The sequence below is a fragment of the Vidua macroura genome, chromosome 1 (genome assembly GCF_024509145.1).
Source record: "Vidua macroura isolate BioBank_ID:100142 chromosome 1, ASM2450914v1, whole genome shotgun sequence".
NCBI lineage: Eukaryota > Metazoa > Chordata > Aves > Passeriformes > Viduidae > Vidua > Vidua macroura.
Genome location: NC_071571.1, coordinates 120,521,295 through 120,547,437, shown reverse-complemented (window position 1 = coordinate 120,547,437; position 26,143 = coordinate 120,521,295). Strand labels below are relative to the sequence as shown.

General features: G+C 36.5%; 1 protein-coding gene across 7 annotated transcripts in view; it reads right to left on the bottom strand.

The window, feature by feature from the left end:
• C1H8orf34 (chromosome 1 C8orf34 homolog) overlaps positions 1-26,143 on the bottom strand; it is a 191,098-nt gene that overhangs the window by 35,547 nt on the left and 129,408 nt on the right. For 2 of the 7 annotated variants that reach the window (XM_053991874.1, XM_053991891.1), the window contains exons 11-15: positions 25,641-25,761; positions 19,900-20,378; positions 14,520-14,619; positions 6,946-7,047; positions 5,856-5,923 (exon numbers count right to left, since the gene is read on the bottom strand). In XM_053991874.1, the coding sequence (XP_053847849.1) occupies positions 6,980-7,047; positions 14,520-14,619; positions 19,900-20,378; positions 25,641-25,761 (768 nt within the window). In that variant the 3' untranslated portion in view covers positions 5,856-5,923; positions 6,946-6,979. Of the gene's footprint in view, positions 1-5,855; positions 5,924-6,945; positions 7,048-14,519; positions 14,620-19,899; positions 20,379-25,640; positions 25,762-26,143 lie in introns of those variants that run through there. The other 5 variants (XM_053991883.1, XM_053991900.1, XM_053991928.1 and 2 more) reach the window with 5 other exon arrangements.

Sequence of the window (26,143 nt, the reverse complement as noted above, 5' to 3'; positions counted from 1 at the left end):
ATCACAATACCCCAGGCAAGCCCATCAGATGTTTTCAACACATCCTCATAGGAAAATATTTAAAATTCTGCAAGATCTGTGTCCAGATGAAAAGTCAGTAACAGATAATGTATTCTGGACACAGAAATATAACTACACCTGGGGGGGATAAGAAGTATAAGTTGCTGTGGAATCTCAGCTGAAGGGCCCCAAACTTTATTAAACCTGGAGCTGCGAGTGTGTAGGTGTTGGATTACACACATCAATAAGAAGAGAATGATTTCTGGGGGCACTTAGGAGAGATTTTAAATTATGGTACTTATCAGGCCCTGGGGAATATTTTGGCAAGTTTTTGAAATGCACTCATGAAATTCTCATGCACTTTTGGAGACAGCTACTATGGCTGAAGAAAGGATGCTCAAAGGATGCTTTGCTGTTTCATCTCATGTCACTTTTAGTGCAAAAGCAGGGCTTCTCAGAGCAGCAGCATGTCCCCCTGTAGCGCACAAGCCCTTGCTGTGTGCTGCTGACAAATCTGTGGGGCTGTAACAATGCTTATTCAGCGCTGTTTGTAACTTGGAATTAAATCCTGGCCACATTTGCATCACTGCAAAAATTCAAAAGGGTTTACAGGACCAGTAATTCATTTTCTTGCTTTGGGTGGCATCTCAATTCATTGTTATCTGAGCTGAAGCAAAATGTAGACAATTAAGATATAAAGAATGTATTCAAGGAGAAAAGATTTTGTTCTGAGAAAGAGCTCTCATGCAAAATACAAGCACTTGTGTACATGACTTTCTAAAGATAATGAGAGGGGTTCTCCATCTCCAGAGCTGCATCAGGGAGAGCAAGTAACTGATATCTGGAGCCCCATTTCCTATTACACTCCCTCTCTAGGCAAACATGAGTACATTTCTGGGAGAAAAGGTCCCTGGTGAGCATCAGCAGCTCAGCATTCAAGTAACTCACAAGAGGAACTATTTCTGTTTGCTCTCCTGTGGGTCTCTTCAGAATTGTTCTGCAGCTGGTTTTAGTGGGCAAAAAGGTCTCTGCTGTCTCTCAGTTTAGAACAATATTCCATCATTAAGCTCTCAAAAGAAGGTCCAGGAATCTAGAGAAGACATAGGTTCAGTGATTCTACCTAAACATTTTAGAACTAGAAGCATTCTTCAGGACTAGCTAATAATAATTAAAGAAAAACAATGTGAGGTTCAAACACAGATACTCTTCATACAATAAAGATGCATGAGCTGGAGAGGGCAGCAAATTCTACAGCAGAACTTCTGGAAGAGCAGCTGGCGTAATATTAGTCACTAAAGCACTGCCATCTTCTAGCAACAAAGATCTACAAAGATTGGAGCTTCATAGATTAAATTTCAGTTCTTATTAAAGGGAAATTTCTACCTTTGTACTGTGTTTGTGTAAGTGAAAACACCACTGGACTGCTTTGCTGATTAAACTGAACTTATGGTTCAGAGCAGTGTTTTCACTTAAAGATGCACCACGATAGGTTTAAATCAGGAAACTTCTACAGACAGTACATATTAGATTTGCTGCATATCTAGGGCAGACAAGCCATAGAAAATAGTAGCTGACTGTACTATCCAAATGAAAAAAAAGTGTGTAATCAAACTAAATTTGATTATGCTTTAGTTTAGCATATTTGTGCTTTAGTTTTATATAACATGTCAAGAAAGAAAACAGCAACCAAAGTTCTAATGAATAGTTGTGTCAGAAATTTAACTTAAAATTAGATATCTTCTTTTAACCAGCAACTTGATAATTAAAAGCAATTAAATTCAGCAATATAGCAAGAAGTAAGCTAATGCTGTCAAACCAGTGGTCTATTTAAACTATTTTTTATTAATCCCAAACTTTTGCAATTTCAGCTAAAACTGTAAACCACAAAAATATCTACAAAACTAATTGTATTGCCTATCTACTCTCTGATCCATAAAAAAGTAGAAACTAGGGCAAAGACTGAATGGACATAAAATTCTCTGAACACATATTTCTGCATATCTTTTTTTCTAGTGAAGCTGACTGGAGCTAGTAATACAGAGTTAGTAAAAGAACAGTAACTTTATGGTTAACATGCTTACTGCAGAGCAGTCCAGGTTGCTGTAATCTAACCCAGGGGAGCTTTTCTGTGTTTTACACGAATAGTTTATTGGATTAAATGTGAAGCATGTCCAAGTACAGCCAGAGCAATGAAATGATAGCATCGCATTCATGCATGTGAGTTGGCTTTCATCAAATTCATGTATACTTCTGAATTTAGTTGTTGGATTATAGGACTTCCCCTGCACTTATCTAGCTACCTCTGTAAGTAAAATGTAGATATACCTGAAGCAATACTCCAGGAAGCAGGAAACTATTTTTCTCCCTCTATCTAAGTATTGACTCAGAAGAAAGACGCCTGAACAGTGAATAAGGTCATATTATTAGGAAACATATTCCCACAGGGCCAGAAGGTTTTGTTAATAGACAGTACAACCAATTGTTGTGTCAGTGTTTTTAAATTATTGCTGAAATTTTCAAGATAAGGATTTGCTCAGAGAAACCTTCTACTGGATATTTCAAAAGAAATTGTTTAATTATAATAGCTTTATGCAAGTAAAAGTTCTTCCCTGTTTTTCCCCCACTCATACTTACAAATCCTAGAGCTAGACACTGGGGTAGCAAGAAGGCAGTCTTTAAAATCTGATTAATGATGAAATTACTTTATATGGGCAGTACAGAAGGAAATCCATTAATAATATCATTGTATTGAAATGAATATAGATACATTAAGGTTGTTTTTAAAATTAGCCAAATAAAGTATTAAGGGTATGAAAGCCTTAAAAAGAAGCAGCAGTAACTCATATGTCAATAAAGCCTATTTTATTATAAATTGGCCTTTGAAAGAAAAACAGCTGCTTTTTAGACAAGCTAATGCATTTTTATATACTGAGACATATTTGGTTTTTTCATTAACAAGTGCTATTTAGAATCCTGCATCCCTACATCACTGCATTCATAAAAGATTAAAAAAATTAAGTTGCAAACATATGGCTAGGAAAAATGTATCTGTTTCTCATGACTCTTTTTTCCATCAAAATGCAGTAACTGAATAGCACCAGCAATGACCCATAAAGGATCTTTCTGAAAAGTGCTAAATCTGTTCTGTTCCATGCTACTAGACAGCAGCACATTTCTATGCAGCTTTACAATAGCTTTATTTGGATGACTTTAAAGTGCCTGGTGCAGAGTCAAAAACAAACAAAAAAAAAAACCCTCCACCTTGAAATTCTTGCCAAACTAACTAAAGCAGCATCAAGAGCATCCACAGCTGACTCTGAATTCAATTAGACACCATGTAGGCACAGTTTATTCATAAGCAATTGAGAAACTGCTTCCTGAAGCCAAAAAGGTCAAAGAGAAAATGAGTAAGGCTTCCTGCAGCTTGGAGGTGAAAACAAGTTTATCACACATGCATTCTGCATGGTCTGCCCAGCTGCTGCTTGTGCTCCCTGGCCCCCTAAGCTGAGCTGCTTGTTGCCTATTAAGTGCACCTCAGCTCCTCCTTGGAGTTCTCCTCACTTGCTACGCTTCACTGCCAGTTTGTTTGCAGCCAGGGCACAAGGTGGCTGCTTCTCCTCTGCTGTGCCAGCTCTGGTTCCTGGGCTGAGCACTAACATCAGCCAAAATTGTTTCCCATATGCTTTAGAGGGAGTAGTGCTAACTATGAGTGTTAAAAAATCATGAGATCATGTCAAAATTATAAGAACTAAAACAACAACAACAACAACAACAATTAAAAAAAACAAAAACAAACAAACAAAAAAAAAACCACATGGGATTTTCTGTATGTTTTAGTTGAAAAAAAATTCATATTTTCCGTGGTTTTATCCCCTGCCCTTCAGCTTAGAAAGTGACCCAGAATAATACCATTGTTCTGGCCAGTCCCAAGGACAGCCATATATCTCAGGAGCTCAGGGCTTCACAGCTTTTACAACTGAGACCACCCAGGCCATCCTATCACACCTTGAGATACTTGTGTACACTTAGTATGTGCTAAATTCTTAATCACTCCAACAACTCTTGATGCACTCACTATATCTGTAACTGAAAAGCCTTTTCCCTTCTGAATACCAGTGACACGATTGATATTCTGCCTTTCTGAATAAAGCCTGTCTTGTATTTCTTCACTTATAACCCAAACTTCTAACCAGACATGTCCCTGACCAAATATCTCTGCCCTACTGGGCCAAAACTGTCTTCAAGTTCTCATATGTGCCAGAACTTCTAAAATTAAGATGCTGCCAAATTCCAGTTTCTTTCTCAACTTGTTGTGAGCAATCTTGGTTCAATGAGTCAATGAGATTTTTCCCAAGGATTAAATGCAGTCATAATTTCACCCAGTAATGATATGAAGCAGAAAGCATGCAGCTTGGCAGATGTTTAGTGAAGCAAATGAAAGAAGAAAAGGCAATCCTATCTTATATTTTTCAGTAATGTTGAGGTAAAATGTGAAATGAGGGCCACTAAGAAAGAATAAAACTCATGAAAAGGAGATATTAGTTTAACAAGAAGGCTTTTCTGAGCACAACTGACTGATGCTAATATACCCTCCTATATGCAAACGAGTCTCCAAGTATATTGCAAATGCACACAGCATTACAGATTTTCTTTACTGATGACAAATTAACAAAGTACCTTCCTGAAATGAACTCAAAGGGACTTCCTCAGGGCATTTCAGTATGCCAAACATTTTACATATAGGAACTGTACACTATGATGACACATACAGCAAGTACTTGTTCACCACAATGTTAACTTCCATTTAACTTGTTCATGACTAACACAGACCATACAGTTTCTGTGTATTTGGCACTGTGCAGTTGTGAGACAGCAGAAAAAAGTTCACTGAAACACTTATGACAGACAACTCATTTTTATTTCTTAAACAAATAGATGCTTTGTAATACTGCATTTTTTAATAGTTGCAAGCAATTTCATTATATCATTCTGTCTAAGATACAGGACCCAAGCATACATAATTGAAGACAAAGGAAACTGAGAACACACTTGACAGAATTAACAAGTAAATGAAATCAGTAAATGCAACTGCCATATCCCATCATTTGATGTCTGTGCTAACACATCATCTAAAGTTCCAAGCACACAGCACACACCAGATAGAATATTTTAAACAGCAAGTTTGTTTCAGTAATTCATATGGGTAACTAATGCTTTATCATAATATGTGAAATTCCTTTTAGGTGCTTTATTACTGCATGCATGCACCACTCCTTATTGTGTTCCCCTTTTTAACAGAGTCTTTATTTGTTTTAAAGATCAAAGTAGATAAATTCAATACAAAGCTATGCAGCATGAGCAGCACCTGTTTCTGCTACCCACACACACTCTTTCACTCTTTCACTGTCTGACCTCTCTCTGCAGGTGACTATGAGGGAACAGCTAGCTCTCTGTGAGACCTGAATGGGACATACACATGGGCAGATGCAGCAAATACTTTAATGCTTATTAATCTAAAAAGGAGAAAATATTACAAAAATATAAGGAGTAGAAAACCACAGACAAGTTAAAATACATACGGTCTTTAGGCAAAGTTTGTTTTGGTCAGGCAGAATTTAGTTTATCAAATGTCAATCCAAAACAACAGGGGTATAAACTAAACAAAATATTATAGTAAATTTATACTAAAAGGTGACAATTACCCTTCTTTCCTAAGGCCACTGTACCACAGTAAATGCTCTCATTCAGTGCATCACAGCATCCTCATCAGAGCATTTTCACTCATGTGCTGCTGATACTAGAAAAATAACTTTATTTAAATTTTTTATAAATAAACTAATGCAAATTTTCAGGTGTAGTTTTGATCACCATAATTTTGTTTTTTATTAAATTGTTCTTCAATAATTCCACTGATTTCACAAACCTGTGAAATCAAACAGAAAAACACAGAAGTTAGGGCTCAAATGTAATGTACACAAAAAGAGAAGAAAAGGGAAAATTAATCCCTCACTGTGTTTTCATTTTGTAAGAGTTTTCTATTATGCTGAATTCACAGTTAAAAAGCAACATGGATCATTATGTTGGTGAATCTCAATTTTTTTTCTGCTTCTAAAATATTCAGAAGTAAACAACAGTATCCTTAGTTATACTATTTGTTCCAATTATTCAGTGTTTTCAAGGGTTTTTTTCTGCTACTTCGTTTTCAATAGTGGAAATAGACTGAAAAAAATAGCCTGTGTTTCAAAAAACATTGAATATAATATGCACCTGTGATGAATCAGATAAGCTGAGATAGCAGTGTTTTAATTTCTGGTTGTGTTCAGGTTGAGAACCTTCCCCAGAGCAAATGGAAATTTAGATTTTAAAAATATTTACAGATGCATATTGCAATGGACTGTTTTGCAAATGTTGCTGACTGGAACACAACCTGCCCTCTCCTTTTTTTGTATAAAATATAATGCTGTAACTGGACCTATTACATAGATCCAGTTAGAGAACCAGGGTTATAAACCAGAAATAAACACCACAACATCATTTAATTGTACTGCTGAATAATTGAATAATTGTACTGGTGCATAAAGGTCTGTGTGTTACCTGAGAAGCCTTCACCATGCCATTTTTAAACACTGAAGGAAATCAGGCACAGCAGTTTCACCCTTTTTGAACATTTAAATATGCAAGCCCTTTCTGGGAGATTTAAGAAACTTGGCATGAACAAACTCTTCCCATTATCTCCAGCTAATTAATTAAATACAATTGGAAAAATTTTCATTTTATCAGGTGATAAGCCTGGACTTTGTATGTGATTCTGTACTGATAATCAACAAAGCAAGGCACATACCATGAAAACCTCTGCAACAACAAAAACAAATGAACCAACCAAACAAACAAAACACAAGACATAAAGCCTAGGAAAGCTTAGTAACAGTTCTTATCCTTTATTACCTTTATATGGCTGGGGGCTTTTTGTCATTTATACCTAATGTTCAGTTGTTTTCCTTGGAGGTGCTTCTTTTAGCAGATATTCAAGCTCTATCACAGTTTGATCTATAAATAATGGATTTATCTTATGATGGGATAAAGAAAAGCAAAGATGCATAAGCCTTATTCTTCTTGTGACTGTTACCCACAGAAAACCCAGGGACTGGTCTTAACTGGATAGGTTAAGAAGAAGTTAAGAAGTTAATCACATGTTAATGGCTTTGAGTTCATTGCGTCCCTTAATTTTTGCCTATAACACTTGAAGCTCCTGGTTGCTAGGACAGAGCATTTAATTTTCTTTGTCACAGTTTGATGAGGTGAATCTTTTTTATTTAAACATCTACCTACAGATATCACGTTATCTCTGAAGTTCCTGGTTGAATGCCTTTATGTGAGTGAGGCAAATTCCTAACAGGGTTTCCCAAACCTTCTGAAATCCCCTGAGTAATCCCAATCTGTCTTAATGGAAAGACACCTAACCCACAGGTTTTTTTTACTGATATTATGTGGAATAATTACTTTACTACTTAACTTCTAAGGCATTGAAGAAATGGTCTACCCTTCTTTGTGACAGCATTATGCCGAGAGCTCACACTGAGATGATCTTCTATGACCATCCTAAATCCATTAGGTCACTGCTTTCCAGGACAAAGCCTCATTATTCTGCAGCAGAGACAGATATGTTTCTCTGGTGCCAGATATATTTCATTTGGTTTAAATATACTTCATCTGGTTATAATAAAGTGCATTTTACTGGAATGTGGCCATTATACCAGGGGATTCATATCATTTAATAACTTCAGCTTGTCCTTCCTACCCATTATCCAAACCTATCAGACCCTAATGAGCCACATTCATCTACATCTTCACATTAGAAACTCTAGTTTTTGATTCCTCATTGAGCCAGCTTTTAATTTACCTAATGTGTGTCCTGATAATTATCCAGGCCATTTTTTAAATTACAGTGTCATTTTTTATTACATTGAATGTCGTTGGGAATCCAAGTTTAGCATTATAAGGCAAGCTGTAGAAAAAGATATCTGTAGGTTTGGAAGCTTTACTGAAAAGAGCTTTCTGCACTAAAACAGGTGTTGAATTTTTTTTTTTTTTTTACTCACTGCAATGGAAAATTCCCTTCTCATACTAAATATTTAGTCCAATGCGAACTTTTCCAAAGTGAAACCAAATATTAGTCAGTATAAATAAAGCAATGTGCCTTAAGAGCCTTAATAATATAAGAAGATAGTAGCAGCTTTGGATTTAAGCACATCCATTCAAAAAATATGAAACTTGAGTCTAGCTTCAACTTTCCCTAATTGCATTTGAACTCACCATTCACTGTTCAACAGCCATCTGACTTCTGGTAGAAATAATGTCAATCTCTACTTTTGTTTCACCATCAATAAATAATTAAATCCAAGTGGGCAGGTTTCCATGCTAGAAAATTATTTTCATCTACTTTCAGACTCAAAAAGCAGTTACATGAAGTGATGCAGCTTCAGCTATGAGTGTCACAAGACCATCCAATAGGCCTGGAGAAATTCTGTTTACAGGAGTCCTTTCTGGTATCCTATTTCTGAAGTGGACATAGAACTGTCTCAAGCTAAATATGTAGCCAAGCCAATGGCAGGCAGAATGAGGGACAACATATTTTCTTTAATATATATGAGTGCATACATAAATATTAACTCATATCCCAAGCAGACAAAAGCTTTATGACACTCTTTGGAAGGGGGAGATATGAATTTTTTACTGCAGTGTGTATTACCATTTTTGAAATATTAAATGAAAGAAAGACACCAATAGGTTTCTCCAGAATATTCATGAACCAGGATAAAAGTCTCCCAAAAATTCATTTTCATTTGAGTGATGCCTCATAAGCACCTTACTCTCTAGAGAAACCACATCTAGCCTTGCCCTAAACTCATACCCACTGAAAGAGACATTTCCAATACATCTATGCTCTATCAGAGCAGAGCACAAATACAAGCAGCCGAATTTGAATGACAGAAATTGAATGTGTTTGTGTAGATGTCATAAAGTTTTCAATCAACAGTTGTTGCTCTAACCCCAATTCTATCATTCTTACTCATATTGAGTAGCACCTGGCCCTAGCAAAAACAAACTTTCACAGCAAAAACATATTCCAGCAGTAGACTTCTCCTTATTGTTAACTCTGGCCAAGTAATCTTCCAAACCTTAGGAACACTCATTTGCATAATTAGGATAAATTGACTGTTTTGGCATGTGAATTTACTCAGTGCAAGGAACTTTACCCATGGACAAATACTGTATGGATTGGAATTTTACTAGAACACAGTCTGAATTTCTAAAGTCTACAAAAAAACTCCAGTCTTTCATTCTTTTGGGTTTTCCCCTAGGCAGAAGTGTACATATAGCAAAATGAAGGTTTTCTTCAACAACTGTTGAAGTCATCAGCAGAGTGTCTTTGCCTGCAGAGTTTCAAGACCAATGCTAGAATGAATGGAGTGGAAATCCCACTTCTTCCCAATGACCATTTGATTTATCAGCAGTAGACATTTCACTGTCGACCTTAGCAAAGAGTTTGCAGATGAAGAGTAGCAAAACATTTAAATTTCCTCCCACAGGTCAGAGGGCAAGAGTTCAAGACTTGTCCTGGATCAACTGAGCTAGAAATGAGCATCTAATGCTCCTTTTGGCAAGATGGAATGAAGCGATAATAGACACACAACTTCATGTGCCATTGACTACAGAAACTGGCATGCCTTAAGCAGATTAGCATGAAGGAATGTTTTTACACAGATGATCCTTAACGGTGCTTTCTAGTCCTTAATGTTCTGTGGGTATATTTAAGATGGATTAACCAAATAGCAAGCTTTTCAAGAGTCTACTTCATGCACCTATCATGTACATCTGCTAGGTGGACTGACTGAAGGTAGGGACCCTTTATGTCCAAGGCTGTGTGACCTGGGGAAATCTGCTGTGTGGTTACTTCTTGAGTTCAGCACTCAAGAAAGCAGACTTAGTCTTTTGGGCAGCAAATCCTTGCCAAGACTACAGCTGGCAGGTCAAATTATACCAAAAGCCCTGTCTTTGTCTTTTCAAGGTTCTTGGAAGCTAGCAATACTTAAAAAATTTCCAATCTTCAATCTTTGTAGGACTTGTTCTCAAGGGAAAATTCAAGCAGACTCTTGTCAGTCCCCTGAAAGGATGAATTTCTTCTCATAAAAGCTGTCTAAAAAATGTTGTGGTGGCAGTGGATGCAGTTCTTCTATTTCTGCGCATCAGTACCCCATAAAGAAGAAAACCTATTTTTGCCAGCTCAAAGAACTTTCATCAAACTGAAGGATTATGCAAGTAGTAAATATTTCTTCCAGATCTCTCCTTTTCCCAAGAATGATCTCTATGCATTCTCTGAAAACTCTTTGCAGAGAATCAGCACAAAAGCAAACTACTGCAGAAAATAATGGGGGACTGTCTCCAGAATCACAGAGGAAGAACACACATGAGGTTCTGTCTAGAGACATTTTTAGTCACTCTAAAAGAACGCCACAGGTCCTTGATTTTGGATTACACTGCCTTGACAATTTTTATCTCTCTTTTTTTTTTTTTGTGTAGAGAATTTCAAAGGAGAGAATACATTTTGCAAGCAGAAGAGATTTTGTTTCTAAATTATAATAGTTCTTAAAATGCATGTTTTAATTCCTATTTTAATAACAAAATGTACATTACAAGAGCAAATAATTATATACTATCTCTTTCTCTGACTTATGGCCACAAACTTAATTAAGTGCACAAAGAGGAAAAGGAATGGGTATGCTAAAAAAATCAACAAAGCTTCTTAAAATGTTTTTCTTTCCTTCTTTAACATAACAAATCTTTTAAGCTAGAATAATTTAAACTCTTTTATGTGAGTAGCTATTTGATTTAAAATTTTGTCATAATTAGTATGAAGGTTTAACAATTCTTGACTTCCAGTTATCATTGAAACTTGCTGGTAAGGACAAATTTTTAAAATGCTGTCAGAGAGCCTGGAGAATTTAAAACGTAAAGTCTGATTTACAAGAACTGAGAACCAAGATCTCATTTCCATAAGACAAGATATGCACTGTTGTATCTGTTTTGCAAATGATGTTTCTCGAGAGATGTTGAGATTCCAAAGTGACCCAGTTCTGTTCAGTTATTACTTTCTTTGAAAATAGCCTCTCTAAACTCTTACATCTGAATACATTTGAAACTGTTCCCCCCTTTTTTTTTTCCCATTCTTTTTCTTCTAAAACTCTAAACTCAGACAATATTACTTTTAAAGAACTCAAGGTGACTCACACAGTTTCTCTTTCTGCATTGTTTTCCCACTACCAAAATCTAGCTTTACACCTGGCTGCTATTATTTCAAAGTAGTCAAAGAATGTGGTAAATATTATCCACATGTAATTTATCAAAAGCTGAGTCAAAGAACAGGTGTTACTATTGTAAAGATTAATTTTGCAGCTCTTCTGCTCAAACTCACAAATTATGGACTCCTGGGCCTTCTCAACACTAAATCACACAAAAAATACCCACACAGATTTATTACTTTGGGGTGAAAAATGATGTGTAATCTTGCCAGCTGGTCTACAGTGGCATCAGCAAGTGTGCCAAAGCCCCTCGCTGACTGCACTTTACAACCAGGAATTGGCAGCTTCTCTTTGTCAGCAGTGGCAGTTCTGCACTTCCTTGACAATGTCACTACCACAAAAACTCAGACAGGGATATTACCTTTAATAAAATTTTTCACTATTAGATTTCAGTTACAGCAAGTATTACTTTAATAAAACCCTTTTGTTCCATCCCTTTAGTTATAGTAGTAGAAACAGTGATAGAGGGTACACCAGCTAACTACACTGAGGTCAACATGGGTTCACAAGGGGAAAGTCCTGTTTAACTAACTTGTTATCTTTCTATGGTAAGGTCACCCACCCAATGGATGAAGGGAAGTTGGTGGACACGGCTTTGCTGGATTTGAGTAATGCTTTTGATACTGTCCCTCACAGCATCCTTCAGGACAACTTGTCCAGCTGTGGGATGAGTGGCTGCAGGCTGTGCTGGGTGAAGAACTGGCTGAAGGGCAGAGCTCAAAGGGGGCCACTGGTCACCAATGGTGTTGCCCAGGGGTCAATTCTAGGGCCAGCTCTGGTCAATACATTTACCAACAACCTGCAGGCAGGAGTTGAATCCACCATTAGCACATTTGCTTATGATCCCAAACTGGGAGGTGCTGCTAACTCTTTAGAGAGACAAGAGGCTCTGCAGAGGGATCTACACAGACTGGATCACTGGACAGTGATTGATGGCATGAAGTTTAACAAATCAAAATACCAGATTCTGCAGCTGGGACAGACTAACATAAAGCAGAAATATAAACTCAGAGAGGAGTGGCTGGGAAGCCTCTCTGCAGAAATGGATCTGGGGCTGCTGGTTGGCAGCAGGCACAGCAAGAATCAGCAGCGTGTCCTGGAAGCCAACAGGACTCCTGGGGTCCATCAAATCCTGGGGTGCATCAAATACAGAATCACCAGCTGCTCAAGAAAGGTGATTATCCCACTGTGTAGAGCACTGGTGCAGCCTCACCTGGAGCACTTGGGCAGTGCTGGGCACCACAAGTTAAGAAGGACGTGAGGGTCCTTGAATGGATCCATAAAAGGGCAACAAAGCTGATGAGAGGGCTGGAAGGAATGACCTGTGAGGGGCAGCTAAGGATTTTGGGCTTATCTAGTTTGGAAAAGCTGAGGATTGACTTCACTTCACAGCTTCCTGAGGAAGGCATGTGGAGAAACAGGCACTGATCTTTTCTCCCTGGTATTCAGCAACAGAACACATGGCAATGGCTCAAAGCTGTGCCAGGAGAGATTCAGACTGACATCAGGAAGCATTCCTTTACTGAGAGGGTGAAAGACTGAACAAGCTTCTGAGGGAGATGGTCAATAGCTCAAGCCTGTCACTGTTCACGAGACATTTGGACACTGACCTTAACAATATGCTTTTAATTTTTAACTCACCATTTTATTTTTTGGGTAGTGACAATGACCTATCAGTCATTTGAGTATTGGAGTATTATAGCATTCTTGGAGTATTATAGCACAGGATTTTGGCTGCTCACAAGTCCTCACAGCCATACAATTCAAGTACAGCAACTATACAAAACCATGGTGTGTATCTGATACGTCCTGGAGCATCAGTCTCCCTGGTCACATAATTAGCATCAGCCTGTGTGTGCACAGCCAATCCTACCAATGTTTGTGGGACTGTAAATTCATTACAGAAAATACTGAGGAAAAATTGCACACACATGAAAGACAGGTCCCAGAGCTTCTCTTGAGCCACCCAAGGGGAGTTTCAGCTCAAAGGTAACTGAAATGCTCTGGTGCAAGTCAAATTGGACTTACTGGCCTTGGACTAAAATCAGCTGGATGCACAGAATCTCATTGTAACATTTTACTGGTGTTTAAAAAGACCTGGCACATGCTCTTTAGGATCTCATTGTGTAAATTTAAATTTTAGTCAAACTCTGGGCTATGTATGAATTTGTGAAACTGATGTATGAGTAAAAACCAATTTTTAAATGGGTTTAAAAAAATTAAACCAATAATTTAAAAAAATTAATAATTTTTAGAAAAGCATAATTTAAAAAAAATCTATCTGGCATGTTTCTTATGAATCTTTAATCCCTTACAGAACTGTTCCCTTCTGTAAAGAAAACGTCTTTTTTGTATGTTAACTCTTGATGTTTAAACCAGTATTGAGTTTTCTAAACATGCTGATTAAATAATCTGTTTTAATGATTTAAATATTTTAAAAAACCTAAAATATGTTAGGAAGCAGTATGCATATTCACCCTTGCAGATCACAAAACTACTGTGAATTAAAAGAGATGATGTGAAACAGTAAGATCATTTAAAGGTACCTTGTAGGCAGGGAGAATTTTCTACAATTTGAAAATATTGCAGTTTATAGCCTGTTATGTGTTCTGCCATATAGGTTCTGATCCTGCTGACCCTCACTTCCACGATTAGATAAATACTTCAAAGAGTGTAGAACATTAAGGATTACTGGTATGATTAAGAACTTTCTCATTAATACATATAAATTAAAAAGAATGTAAGCAAAATAGATGTAATGGAGTGACAGACCTAAGGAGGGAGGCTCTACTTTTCAGACCTGGACTGTTTTACTTTGTTTTTTTTTTTTTTGCTATGAATACAGATTTATGAAACAGATTATCTATTTCAAGTGCATGTTATTTTCTGGAATAGCTGCTTTAACACATCAGGACAAATTGTTTCACTTAGCTTAAGTAAACTGTGTTCTGTGATCATTTTGTCATTGTTCAGTGACTACAGGAAAGCTTCTGCAAATCAATCCTATAAGGTTCAGCCCTCAGACAAAGAAGCAATTGGTACTTGTGAGAAAAGCTCCTGTGAGCAGGCATGACATCTCCACAGTATTTGAAGATATGGAAAATAGAAGTAAAGTTGAGGGGTTTTGACATATTATCTAGTCCTTACACATGTACTTACATTTGTCTTGGTCAGCTTCACTTTCTGTGTCACTCGGCAATATCCAAGGTTGAGGAGCAAGTTGAAGCTGTTGTAAGAATTCATCCTGCCACAAACAGATCTATTTTAGATAAAATGACAGACAATTGTTCTGTATAAATGAAGACTGCAGCAAACACTAGCCTTAATTAACTAGAGAAGATAAAGCCTTTAAAAACAAAAAAAAACTTGCTATGAAATAAAACCAAAATATAGAGGATGTGCAGGATCCTTGGAAATTTGATTAATCTATTCAGAAAAACAAACAAACAAAAAAAAAAACCAAAAAAACCCTCAAAATAAACAAAAAAAACCCAAAAACCAACCAAACAAAAATCCACAAAAAACCCAAAAACCAAAACAAAACCAAAAGCAAAACAAACAAACCAAAGAAACGACAAAAAAAAAAAAAAAAAAAAAAAAAAAAAAAAAAAAAAAAAAAAAAATCAAACCCAGACACACCAGAATGAAGGGGTCTATTTAACTATCCACTATAAATACAGATATGTAAGGTCATCTTGGAAATGCAGTGACAGGACAAAATTGCAGATATTACATATGACCCTGCAGTTTTTGGACTGCATAGACATTTCAAGTGCAATTTGCTTAAGTGAAGCTTTGATCTGTCAAAATTTTCACTGTTTCTAGTCTAATAAGTGCAAAAACCTGAAACCTGATTTAGAACCTATGGTTTTGCTGCATAAGGAGAAGGCTTAGGAAGGAAAAAATTAATGGAAACTTTTGTCTCTAAGATACCATTAAAACATCAAAATATAAATATTTTACATGGTTAAAAATCCATATTCAGCTGAATATATGCTTTTGAAAATGTTTTAAAATTGCCTACTTTTCTTTATAGTGTATATATGTATGCATATAAAAATATTTTTCCATGCAGACGCACACATGTATGTGAACAGGTATACACACAGACACATAAAATACTTTGACACATTCCTTTGCAATATTCACAGGGAGAGATGAGACTGGAATGCACAGTTTTATTTTCAAAGACAGTTCAAACATGCAAGTTTAGTCTCTAAAAGAAAACTTTAACCTTGGCCAGATATCATAAAATTACTGGCCAGATTTTTATAAGTTCTTGAAGAAAAAGGGGGGTAATAAGCCTGTTTTGTGTTACATCAGCTGAAATGAGAATCTACATATTTAAAGTTAAATTGTATTATAACATAAATTTTATTCTTAGGCTATCTGATTTAAATATAGAATCCAAGCTTGTTTAAATCAGTTTTGTGAGACTGAAGGCTGCTCGATTAAGATCTAACTCACTGCGAGTAAATTATTAATTGTGTCAGTAAGGTGTTAAAAATTCCACAAAGACTGCTGCCATGGCCCTGAGTAAATACTCATGTATTGCCATTTCCAATGTGCTGTACTGGAGAAGATTGCTGACTACAACACAGAACATGTTTGGTTCAAGGGACAAGATTCTTACAGTAGGCATGTGTGACTCTCACACTGATCCACACACTTTTTAATCTTCCAAAGACACAGAGCAGAGACCTGAGCCAGGCAGTGGAACAGAATGAGAGTATCTGACCAAAAAGAGAGTCCTCATCACAAGTTACGCTCTATACTCCAGTAAATAGGAGTCAAAATTTTGTTAATCAAGGCTATATTCAAATAAGACGAAGTTTTACTGCTCTTAACAGTGACAGACTAATAAGGATTGCTGAATACCAATTTAAATTATCTGAATAAATGAAATTATTGCAAAATTTAATGTGTTCAGAAAATTATATAGCAAACAAAGGAGTCAGTGTTATTTTAATCTCAAGAGCTATTGACAAGTATCACAAAATTGTGTCACTTTAATGGAATCCATCCTAAAGAGATAAGCAGGGTTCAACATTCCTTTGCCAATTTATACAAAACACCAAAGGATTAGGAACATGCATAAAAGTATCTCTGCCAAAGGATTTGGAACCCTGATTTATTACCTTTATAGAGATAATAAAACTATTTCTCTAGGTAGCATTTCTTTGCTATAATTCAATTCAGCCTTGAACAGAGCTGATAATAAAACACACCTGTTAGAACTTAGTAATATTATGTGTGCCAGGAGGCAGAAACTTGTCCACAAAATCTCAGATCATTATAAGTCTTGAGCATTAAAAAACCCCAAAACATTCTTAACAGCTGATAAGTTAAGTACTTGCCAAATTATTTAAGATTTGTGCTATAACAAGATTGAACCACCCATGCTGCAGCATGAACTTTACTAAAGCTTAAGAATTTTGAATTGTATTTATTAGTAATATTTTTCTATTTAGACTTAAGTTACTCTGAAACACATTACAATCTAGGAAGCATACATAAGGCATTGAGAGATATGTTAAAATTCCCAACAAATAAGCAAGTAAACAGATAAGTAAATCAAGCTCCTTAGGGAAAACATGCTCCTGGCACCCAGTAGTCACATTCTTTTCAACTGACTTATTCTTATCAAATATATATCAACGTTCTACTGATTGATTCCATTAATATCACCTAAAATTAAGGAAGCAGAGTTATTTGCAAAATCTTATCATAGTATCTTCTATAGGATTGGCAATATAAGCACAGTGTATTTACACCCAGTAGAAATTCCCAGTTGAGACCATAAGGCTAACAAGAATAAAGGCAATTTCCCCTCTTTTATTTTACTGGTTTTATACAGGAAGAGGATACAAAACCTACAATGAAAGTCGCAAAACAAATTACAGTATCAGCCTTGAGTTTTATATGTTTGTGATCTGTAAAAGTACAAAGACAGGGCTCTTGTTCTTCTACCCTAAACCACTTCTGCCTTTTTAAAATATATCTCCATGTTTAGAGACAAGTTGTGACACAAGAAAATGAAATCATATGGCCACAAATGGGAGGAAATGTCTAATATGGCAAAAAATGTCACAGAACAGATGTATTTCCTGGGTATGTTCTGTCTAAATCCACTTCTCTAAGTGACCAGGAACTTAAGTGGGCAAAAGACAGCTTGAAAGCTTCTAGTATAACACCCCAAAAATTAGGCCGGGAGTGGCAGATTGGCCAGATCTCCATCAGCTACTTTCTGATATCCATGGGCCTTCACAACCTGGCAGAGGAAGGTCTTCAGTATGAACATGTCATACCAGCAGCTTTCCCTTTGGAAGTAGAGCTAGTCCCAAGTTGAGTTTCCATTATGTCAAAGGTCACTTGTGCGTGCCAGAAAGGATAAATAGGGTCTGAGCTGGGTCACTAGCAGCCAAGGTACTATTGTATCCAGCGAGCAAAGAGAAAGAAAAGAATTTGTCACTTCTAGAAGGGATTTTAACAGAGGATAAGATCCTGCATAGAAATGCTGAGGTTTAACATCAGCTTTACAGTGGATTGCTGGCTGAATCTGGACATGCTATTCTAACAGGAAAATAGCATAATAATATTGCTCACTTCTTAAAATTCTTGAGACAAATATATACATATATTAAAAGTATAACAGGACACTTACTGTGAGAGCTATCAGCAAACAGAAGTAACAAGACACAGCAAATTAAATGGGACTCTTGCTTATTAGTACCATAACTACAGAAAAGGTCAGGAAGAAAGCATTTTTAATTGTCTGCCTTTTTACAGGAAAGATCAAAAGTGATGGGCAGATTGGATATCTCTCACACATTACATACACATAGTTTCAATTGGAGTATATACAATAATTTTACTTGGCATCACATGACTGTGTATCAGTTAAGAAGTTAAGACTGCCTAAAAACAAAGAAAAGAGGGGTGAAGAATTTAGTTGGAGACAATAAAACCCTTCATTTCTTCTGAACATTTTTTAGTTAAAAATTAATTTAAATTCTCATTTTCTGGTATGAGAGAAAATTCTAACACACAAACATACCCCATACTTCAAAAGAGGACACAAAGTGATTTTTTTGTCAAAAAAAAGTGTTACAATTACCTTTTCTTTCATGGGAAATGTGGTTTGAAAATATATCAACTGGCAGTGAAGACACTTTCAGGAGAACTGTAGTCACCTTCAGTCCTCATGTCTTTAATCTGGATATTCAATTCTAAGTGAAGGAACTGCTCAAGTGATGGGATTAGTGCACTGCCATTCAAACACCAAAATAATGAGTATTTATTTCACCACCAAATTTAAGTAAGATTTCTTCCCCAAATTCTAGAGTAATCTGTGCTTCATTTCCTTTCCTTCACAACAAATAATGGACGTCATATAATTAATTGAAGGGTTATGCTAAATATTTAATCTCTAATTTTCCTAAAAGCAACCCTAAGCAACACTATCATAAACAACATTTGAAATTTCCTTTAGAAGTCATGAGACCGATAACACATTGTGTCAAGTGTCACACCCAACAGATTATTAAAACAGATGATACTCCTCAGAAACAATCTAAAGGTATGATATTGTTTTCAGTCTTGGAAAAAAGGTCTCCAGGTTTTGACAAATGGATTACAAAGAGATTGGTAATAATGGTGGGAACCAACATGTTCCACCACTAAAAAAATTAGCAGTCTAGACACATAGTTCCTTCTCAAGTCAGTACAGAAGGACTGGCATATCCTGAGAAAAGACTCACTGTTGTAAGGCATGTATAGAGATAGACAGCAGGGGTTTTCTTTCACAGGTGCTTTTATTTCCACTGCCCACACACTGAAGTTATCTTTAAGGCAGCTAAGGTTAGCAGAGGAGAATCCTACTCAGAATTTACAAGGTACTTTAACTTTTTCTTTTGTTTTGTTTTAAACAAAGACTAGTCCTGTAAAAGTCAATTATATGTGACAGGAAATTTTTATGCTGTAAATTAGCCTACTTACCATGCATATAGTTTTAGACAGTGATTCAACAATGTTGGACATTTTCTCTTGCAGTTCAGTTTGATGCTTTGGAAACACCTGTCCTTTCAGTTATGTTTAACTAATCATTCCAATTGCCCAAAAATATGAAATAAAAAGTAGATCAAGAAAATATCATGCACTGCCAGTGCAGCAGGAAAAAAATACCATGGAACATAAAGATTAGATAAAGTTTTGTTTAATATTCCAGAGATATGCACCTGTTAGAAACTGTAATGCTAATAAAACTGCTATGCATTGTACAGGCAAAGCCCTACTGAGCTTATGGTAAATTTGGGGGACAGAAGTGTTTCAGTATGATTTCTGTAATAATACTGACAGTCTCTAATGAGTACCTCTCAAAGCTGAGCAGTATTTCCTTGCTAATTTTCTCATCATTATATTTCAAGTTCTTTTCAGCACAGTAGGTTACATTAGGTATACTGATGTTACTTGAACATAAAATGCAATCAAGTCTTGGCATTATTAAACATAGCAAAAAACATTAAATCGAAAATCTTACTTCTGATAAACTGTTTCTCTGAGTAGTGACAGTTCCAACAACATCTCCACTCACTTGCACAGAAAGCCCTGAAGCAGCACTGAGGGTCCTCCCCATTTGGCTCTTAGATGACAAAGATCTGCTTCTTTGCATGCTAATAATGCCTTCCCTATTTCCTTGGTTGCTAGGGGTAAGAGGCCGTGCCAACAAGGTATTTGGGGTCATAGGTCTGCTCCCTGGAGCTGATGGCCTGTTGGTTTGCGTACTGCTGTTTGTGACACTAGAAACCTGTGTTCTGCTGTTAGTGGGCAGCGGTGGTGATTTGCTTCCTTGGAGCTGGATGTTCTTCCCTGGCGGAGTTGGCACCTGAGGCCTTGGGGTTTGGCCCTGTGCAGCTTGAAGATTGCCTTGATGGTCAGATGTAACTACACTGGGATGCTGGACACCAGGGCTCCTCGAGAGCCTTGCTTCTTCCCACAGTGCGAGGTCCTTCTCAATGTCTGTGCACACACACATGAACAAATGGAAAAGAAAGAAAATCACTGTCTGTTTCTCTCTGGTTTAAAACACTCAATTATTTTCTCCAATGTGAGTGAAAACCTGAAGCTGTGCAGAGAAAATCTATTCATGTTTAAAATAAAAGGCATCAGAATTAACCGTGCAAATGTTTGGCAAGCATTTCCTTAAAGTTTATTTACATTTGATTCACTGCAAACACAGCTATCCTGCAGAAATGAAATATTACCTCTTCATTGAATGTCAACACAATCTATAAAAATTCCTCTTGTTTCATCAAAATTATGTCTCTGTAGCTTTTGCACAGTTACTGCAAAATCAAGATTAGTAGCAAACCAAGATAGAGCAGTGATGTAAAGCTGCCATCCTCAGCTGCAATCCAAAACTGGCTCAAGGCAAAACTTTTGCTTCTGGCCCTGCTGTCTACTGCCCAACCAAAACTCTGAGGGAAGTAACTATTGAAGTCTGGTATGTCTGGATGTGTGATCCTGTCTGAACCTGAATCTCGTGCTCTGGCCTGCCATCAGTGCCACAGCAGGTGATGGGGTCACCAATATCCAGAGTCCAAGGAGAAAAGGTGGTCTATTGCCTAACTCGCACACAACCATAAGACATAAGATCTGTTTTAACACCACAACAGATCAAGGACAGTGAATGAAAAGTGCAATAATTTAAATCACATTAACGCTTCTAATGAATTAAATCAGAATACAACCATCAAAGTCAGGCGAGGGTAGCTGGAATTTAGGTTAGCATTAATAACATTGAAAATCCTTGCAAATACAAATGCAGAGCTTAAGAAACAGTTTAATCAAGTTTATTTTATCTTACACTACTGTTATGAATTTTCACTTTCACTGGCATGTACTCTATTGTACTTGATTTTCATAGAGACAGCTGATTATCTTTAAAATAGCAATGCCATTTCCCATGTCCCAGTCCCAGAAGCTGTAAAGTAGCAAGGCTCTTAAACACTCATTAAGCCAACTTGTCTAAAATAAGCATTTCATTTTTTTATTTTGCTAAAAATTATTTCAGGTCCTAAATGTCCTAAAAGAAACAGATTCTAAACTGCATATTGGAAATTTTTTTTTTTCACTTGTGTTTACCAATTGGTATAAAAGGAATGTTGTATGTTAAATAATTAAAGATGTGCTGCCTTTAACATGTTTTAACAGCATCTTGAACATATAACATATAAGATCTTGAAAACAGGAAAATAAGCCATGCCAATTTCATGTTACTAGTCTAATACAACATATTGCACACAATTCAAATGCTATTGCTAGAAAACCTAATAAAACTGAAATAGTTGTGAAAGTCTCAGATAAAAGTGTCTCTCAACTTTTTAAAGATTAAATATTTTTTCTGTTAGCAAATTTCAAAACATAGTCTATAATTCTAGCACACAGTTACAAATATTTCTAATTGACCCCTTAAAATTAATTATTTCTATTTTGAAATTATTACATCTTGAACTACTCTTCTATTATGCTTTCACTTTGGAACTTCATAGCATCAAAGAATGGTTTGGGCTGGAAAAAACCTTAAAGGTCACCTGGTTCCAAAAGCCCTGGTTATGGGCAGGAATGCCTTCCACTAAATTATTGCTCAGGGCTCCATCCCATCTGACCTTGAGCACTGTTAGGGACAAGACATCCACAGCTTCTCTGGGCAACCTGTTCCAGTGCCTCACCACCCACACAGTCAAGAATTTATTCTCAACATCTAATCTAAATCTCTTCTCTTTTAATTTAAAGCCTTTATTCCTTGTCCTATCACTACATACCCATATAAAAAGTGCCTCTCCAGCTCTCTTGTAAGCCCTTTTAGGTGCTAGAAGGCCACAATTAGCTCTCCCTGCAGCCATCACTTCTCCAGACCAAACAACCCCAAGTCTCTCAGGCTGTGAGAGATGCTCCAGCTCTCCGAGCATCTTTGTGGCCTCCTCTGGACCCGCTCAAACAGGTCCACATCCTGTTTACCTTGAGGGCCCCAGAGCTGAATGAAGCACGCAGGTGGGGTCTCATGAGTGTGGAGTAATGAATCACAGAATCTTCTGAATTGGAAGGGAGCCACAAGGAACATCAAGTCAAACTCCTCAGTTTGGTCCCAGTGAGGATCAACCCTGTGACCTTGGCATTTAGCACCAGGCTCTGACCAACTGAGCTGATCTTAGAGGAGGAAGAAGCAGCTCCCTTAACCTGCTCCCTGCTCCTCTTTTGGTGAAGAAGGTGTAAGATGCCCAGCAAAAAAATGAGGGGCCAATAAATGATACTGTGGGCTACTGATTTAAATCAAATGAAGAATGTGGTCTTGTAAAGAACCAGACTAGTCTATTTCTTTGCAAAATTACAGACATCCAACTTGCCTGTAGGGAACTCAGTATGCTGAGAAATAGCATGAATATTGAATGACTTAATAGAGTTAAATAAACATTATATGCTGGCTCATGTTTCCTTAATTTCATATAGCAATCAAGCCTCTAGATAAACCAATTATAATAATTTCTCTATACATAATTAACATGTTTCCATAGCATAATTATTCAGTTTTATTTACACATCTTCTGTTTGATTTTGCTTTAATATAAGCTTTTCAGCCAGAAAAAAAAGGAAGTCACACATTCCCAGCTTTGCAGTATTATCTGATCCATATTAAATAATATAATTGAATTATGACTTAGGATTTTTAAAAATTTTTGTTGATGTCATTTAAAGGAAAATAAAATGCAACAGAGCAACACAAAGGCATTTTGCTTTCGAATAAAAAAAATATCCAGAATAAGGATATGATTCATATGCACTTACAAACTGTTTATTTTTTAACAGTTCTTCTTGTGATAAAATATTTTCCAGAAGTATACAAAGACCACAAAATCAGTGCAACACACCAAACTGGCAAGATACTGGAATAAACTACCAAAAAAATCACAAAACTTCTTCATTTGCTTGTGATATAAAGCAGCCATAATAACATAAGAGCCTGGATTTTAGACAAAAAAAAAAAAAAAAAAAAAAGCCATATGTAGAGAAGGAAAACCGCTCCAGCATCCGATTTTGTAAAACTGCTGCTTTCAAATATCAAGGTACTGAGGCAGTTGCTGGCAATTGGTGCTAGCTCCTAATTTAGGCACAGGCCTAAATTATGTTAGGAGTGATTTTTATCCAGCACATAGTCCATAAGGGAAGGCCAGACCCCTTAAGAAGGTGTGAGACAAGGGGCCATATTTCATCATTACACAGGTAATCCAAGTCATAGCTCAGGCATCTAAATTACTGCCTAGATAGGCAGCCATTTCGTGGAATTAATAGGTTCCATTGCTCTTGCTAAGAGAACTGAAACAAGAGACTCACTGATATCACAGACACTTGAACTTTTGCAAATGTATAAGACAAATGAGGCTAAGCAAAACCACAGTACCATTATCTGAGGTACTCTGAACTGATTAGTCACAGAAATTATGCTATTCTTGTCTTTGATGGGAGTAATTGTCTCAAGCACCACTGGTGTTATAATAGGGCATGAATTATTAGGAATACAATAGTCCAATGTTTAATAATTTGGCTGTTTTCATGTGAAGTTCTCAGTCAGACAAAAATTACTGAATAGTAGAATGGCTGAACCTCTTGTAACAACAGCTTTACTGAAATAACAGGCCCAAAGCCAAAGGACAGGAACAGCACTGATGTGAGAGAGAAAATCTTGTAGTCACACAACTGCAGAAAGAATCTCAGAGATTAAGTGAATGTACCTAGTTAGTTTACAGTCAATTAAGTATTTAAAATTCCATATTCTATTGAATATTGTAGTTATTACTGTCAGCTTTGCCAAGGGACTGCATTTTTCACAGCACAATGCATGTAAGAACAGCTTGTATGACCATGGAAGTGAGACCAGTTAGGACATAAATCAAAGCAGGGAGATCTTCACCAGACTCCTCTTGAGTGATAAGGGAAAACAAGTGGTACCTCAGTAGCAGGGCCCTTGGGGTACACAGATCCCTGCTATGCTACAAAAACCACACATTGGTTTGCTGCTCTCCTGATTCCCACTACATGTTCCTGGGTGTTTCAGTTTAGAAAGAGGGCTCATGGATTTTTCAATCTAGTTTGGCAGTGGCTGCAGCTCTAATAGCTGCAAGCTTTATGAACCTATCAAAAAAATTTAATTACAGCATCTCTACTGTCTGACTCAAAACCCAGCTAAAAAGCTTCATTTGCATATATCATAATTTTTAGTTCTTGTTCCATTATGAGAAAAACCTATTCCTAAAAAGCTTCCTTCACTGTGCTTATAGCTTTGTCATCTGCCTTGACATCAGCTGCAACACCCCCTTTCTATAGAGGATACAGTTTTCTCAGCATTGTTATTGGCAAGATAAACATCCAAAGTACTTTAAAATACCACACCAAAAGTGCTCTCTGCCTCACTCTCTAAATAGCTTAGAAGAATGATCAAATAAATTTCTACCTTCATTTTACATATACAGTCTTTACGATCAGTGAAGCATTACCTTTCATAGAATTAGCCTATGAAGCTTTCACCATATGACAAATAGTATGCATAAATAGGACTACCACAATATAGATCTATGTCATTTCTTTTAATGAAAGCTGAAGATAGAAAACATTGGTTACAAAGAAGAACAAATTGCAAGCTAAATTTTAGAATATTTCTCATTAATTTTTATAAAGCTCAGAAACATCTCTTTACCAAAAACCCCATGCTTTTTTTTTTTTTGGCTTTTCAGAAATGGTTACCCCATCAAAGATGTTGCAGATGTTCCAAGACACAAAAATTAACAGATTTCACTCAGCCAGAATTCTCATGAACAAGGTGAGTTTTTCCTGAAAAGCAATCTGTCCTCCAGTTAAAGATCCACTGCAGCCTGCTGTAAAGACTATTTAACAGTAAGTAAAACATCAGTACCTCCTTATTGCATAAGTTTGGGTGAAACATGAAAACAAAAAAAAAAGGTGTATTATTATGCTTTCAGGCCACAGTATATTTAACATGGTTTAATTACTATTTAAGTAGTGTACTTACTGTGATTACAGTGAAGTTCATTACATCTACAAATAAAACACTAATTGTGTTTTCTTCAATGAAATAAAAAAAATAAGGTTTTCATCTGTTTTCATCAGCATGTGAGTTAGATATTTTTTTCCTTCATCTGAAAAATTGGCAGAGCAAGCTGGGTGAGTGCTTCTAGGCATTTTATGGTTCCTTGATCCCATACATACCAGCTAGGTGTTTTTCCATGGTCTGAAGTTCTTTTGCTGCTAAGGAGTCCTTTAGGAGTTTCTGCCTTGGGGAACCTCCAGATCTAACAGTCACGGTATCCAAGGTCCAAACTGTCTGAGACTTACACAGATAAAAAAAAAAAAAAAAAAAAAAAAAAAGGAATGCTTTTAGTCCAGTTTCATATTCATATGAAACAATAAAAAGAGTGGTGTCCCCATCTAGGATCAGGAATCTGGTGCTATTATGTAGAATATATAAAATTTTATGCAAAATACTACACAATATAATTTCTTAACATACATAAAATAAATAGTAGGAATTATTTAAAAGAAGCAGTTCTAAAATAATTCAGATATACACCTTCACAAAAGCTCTTGCTCTATGGTGAGACATCATAATAGGACAAATTCCTCAATGATTTACATTCTCTGCAGTTCCAATTATTTATTAAGGGTTGCACTTCTTTTAAATTACTATAACATTTGGCTCAGCATCTCTGCAA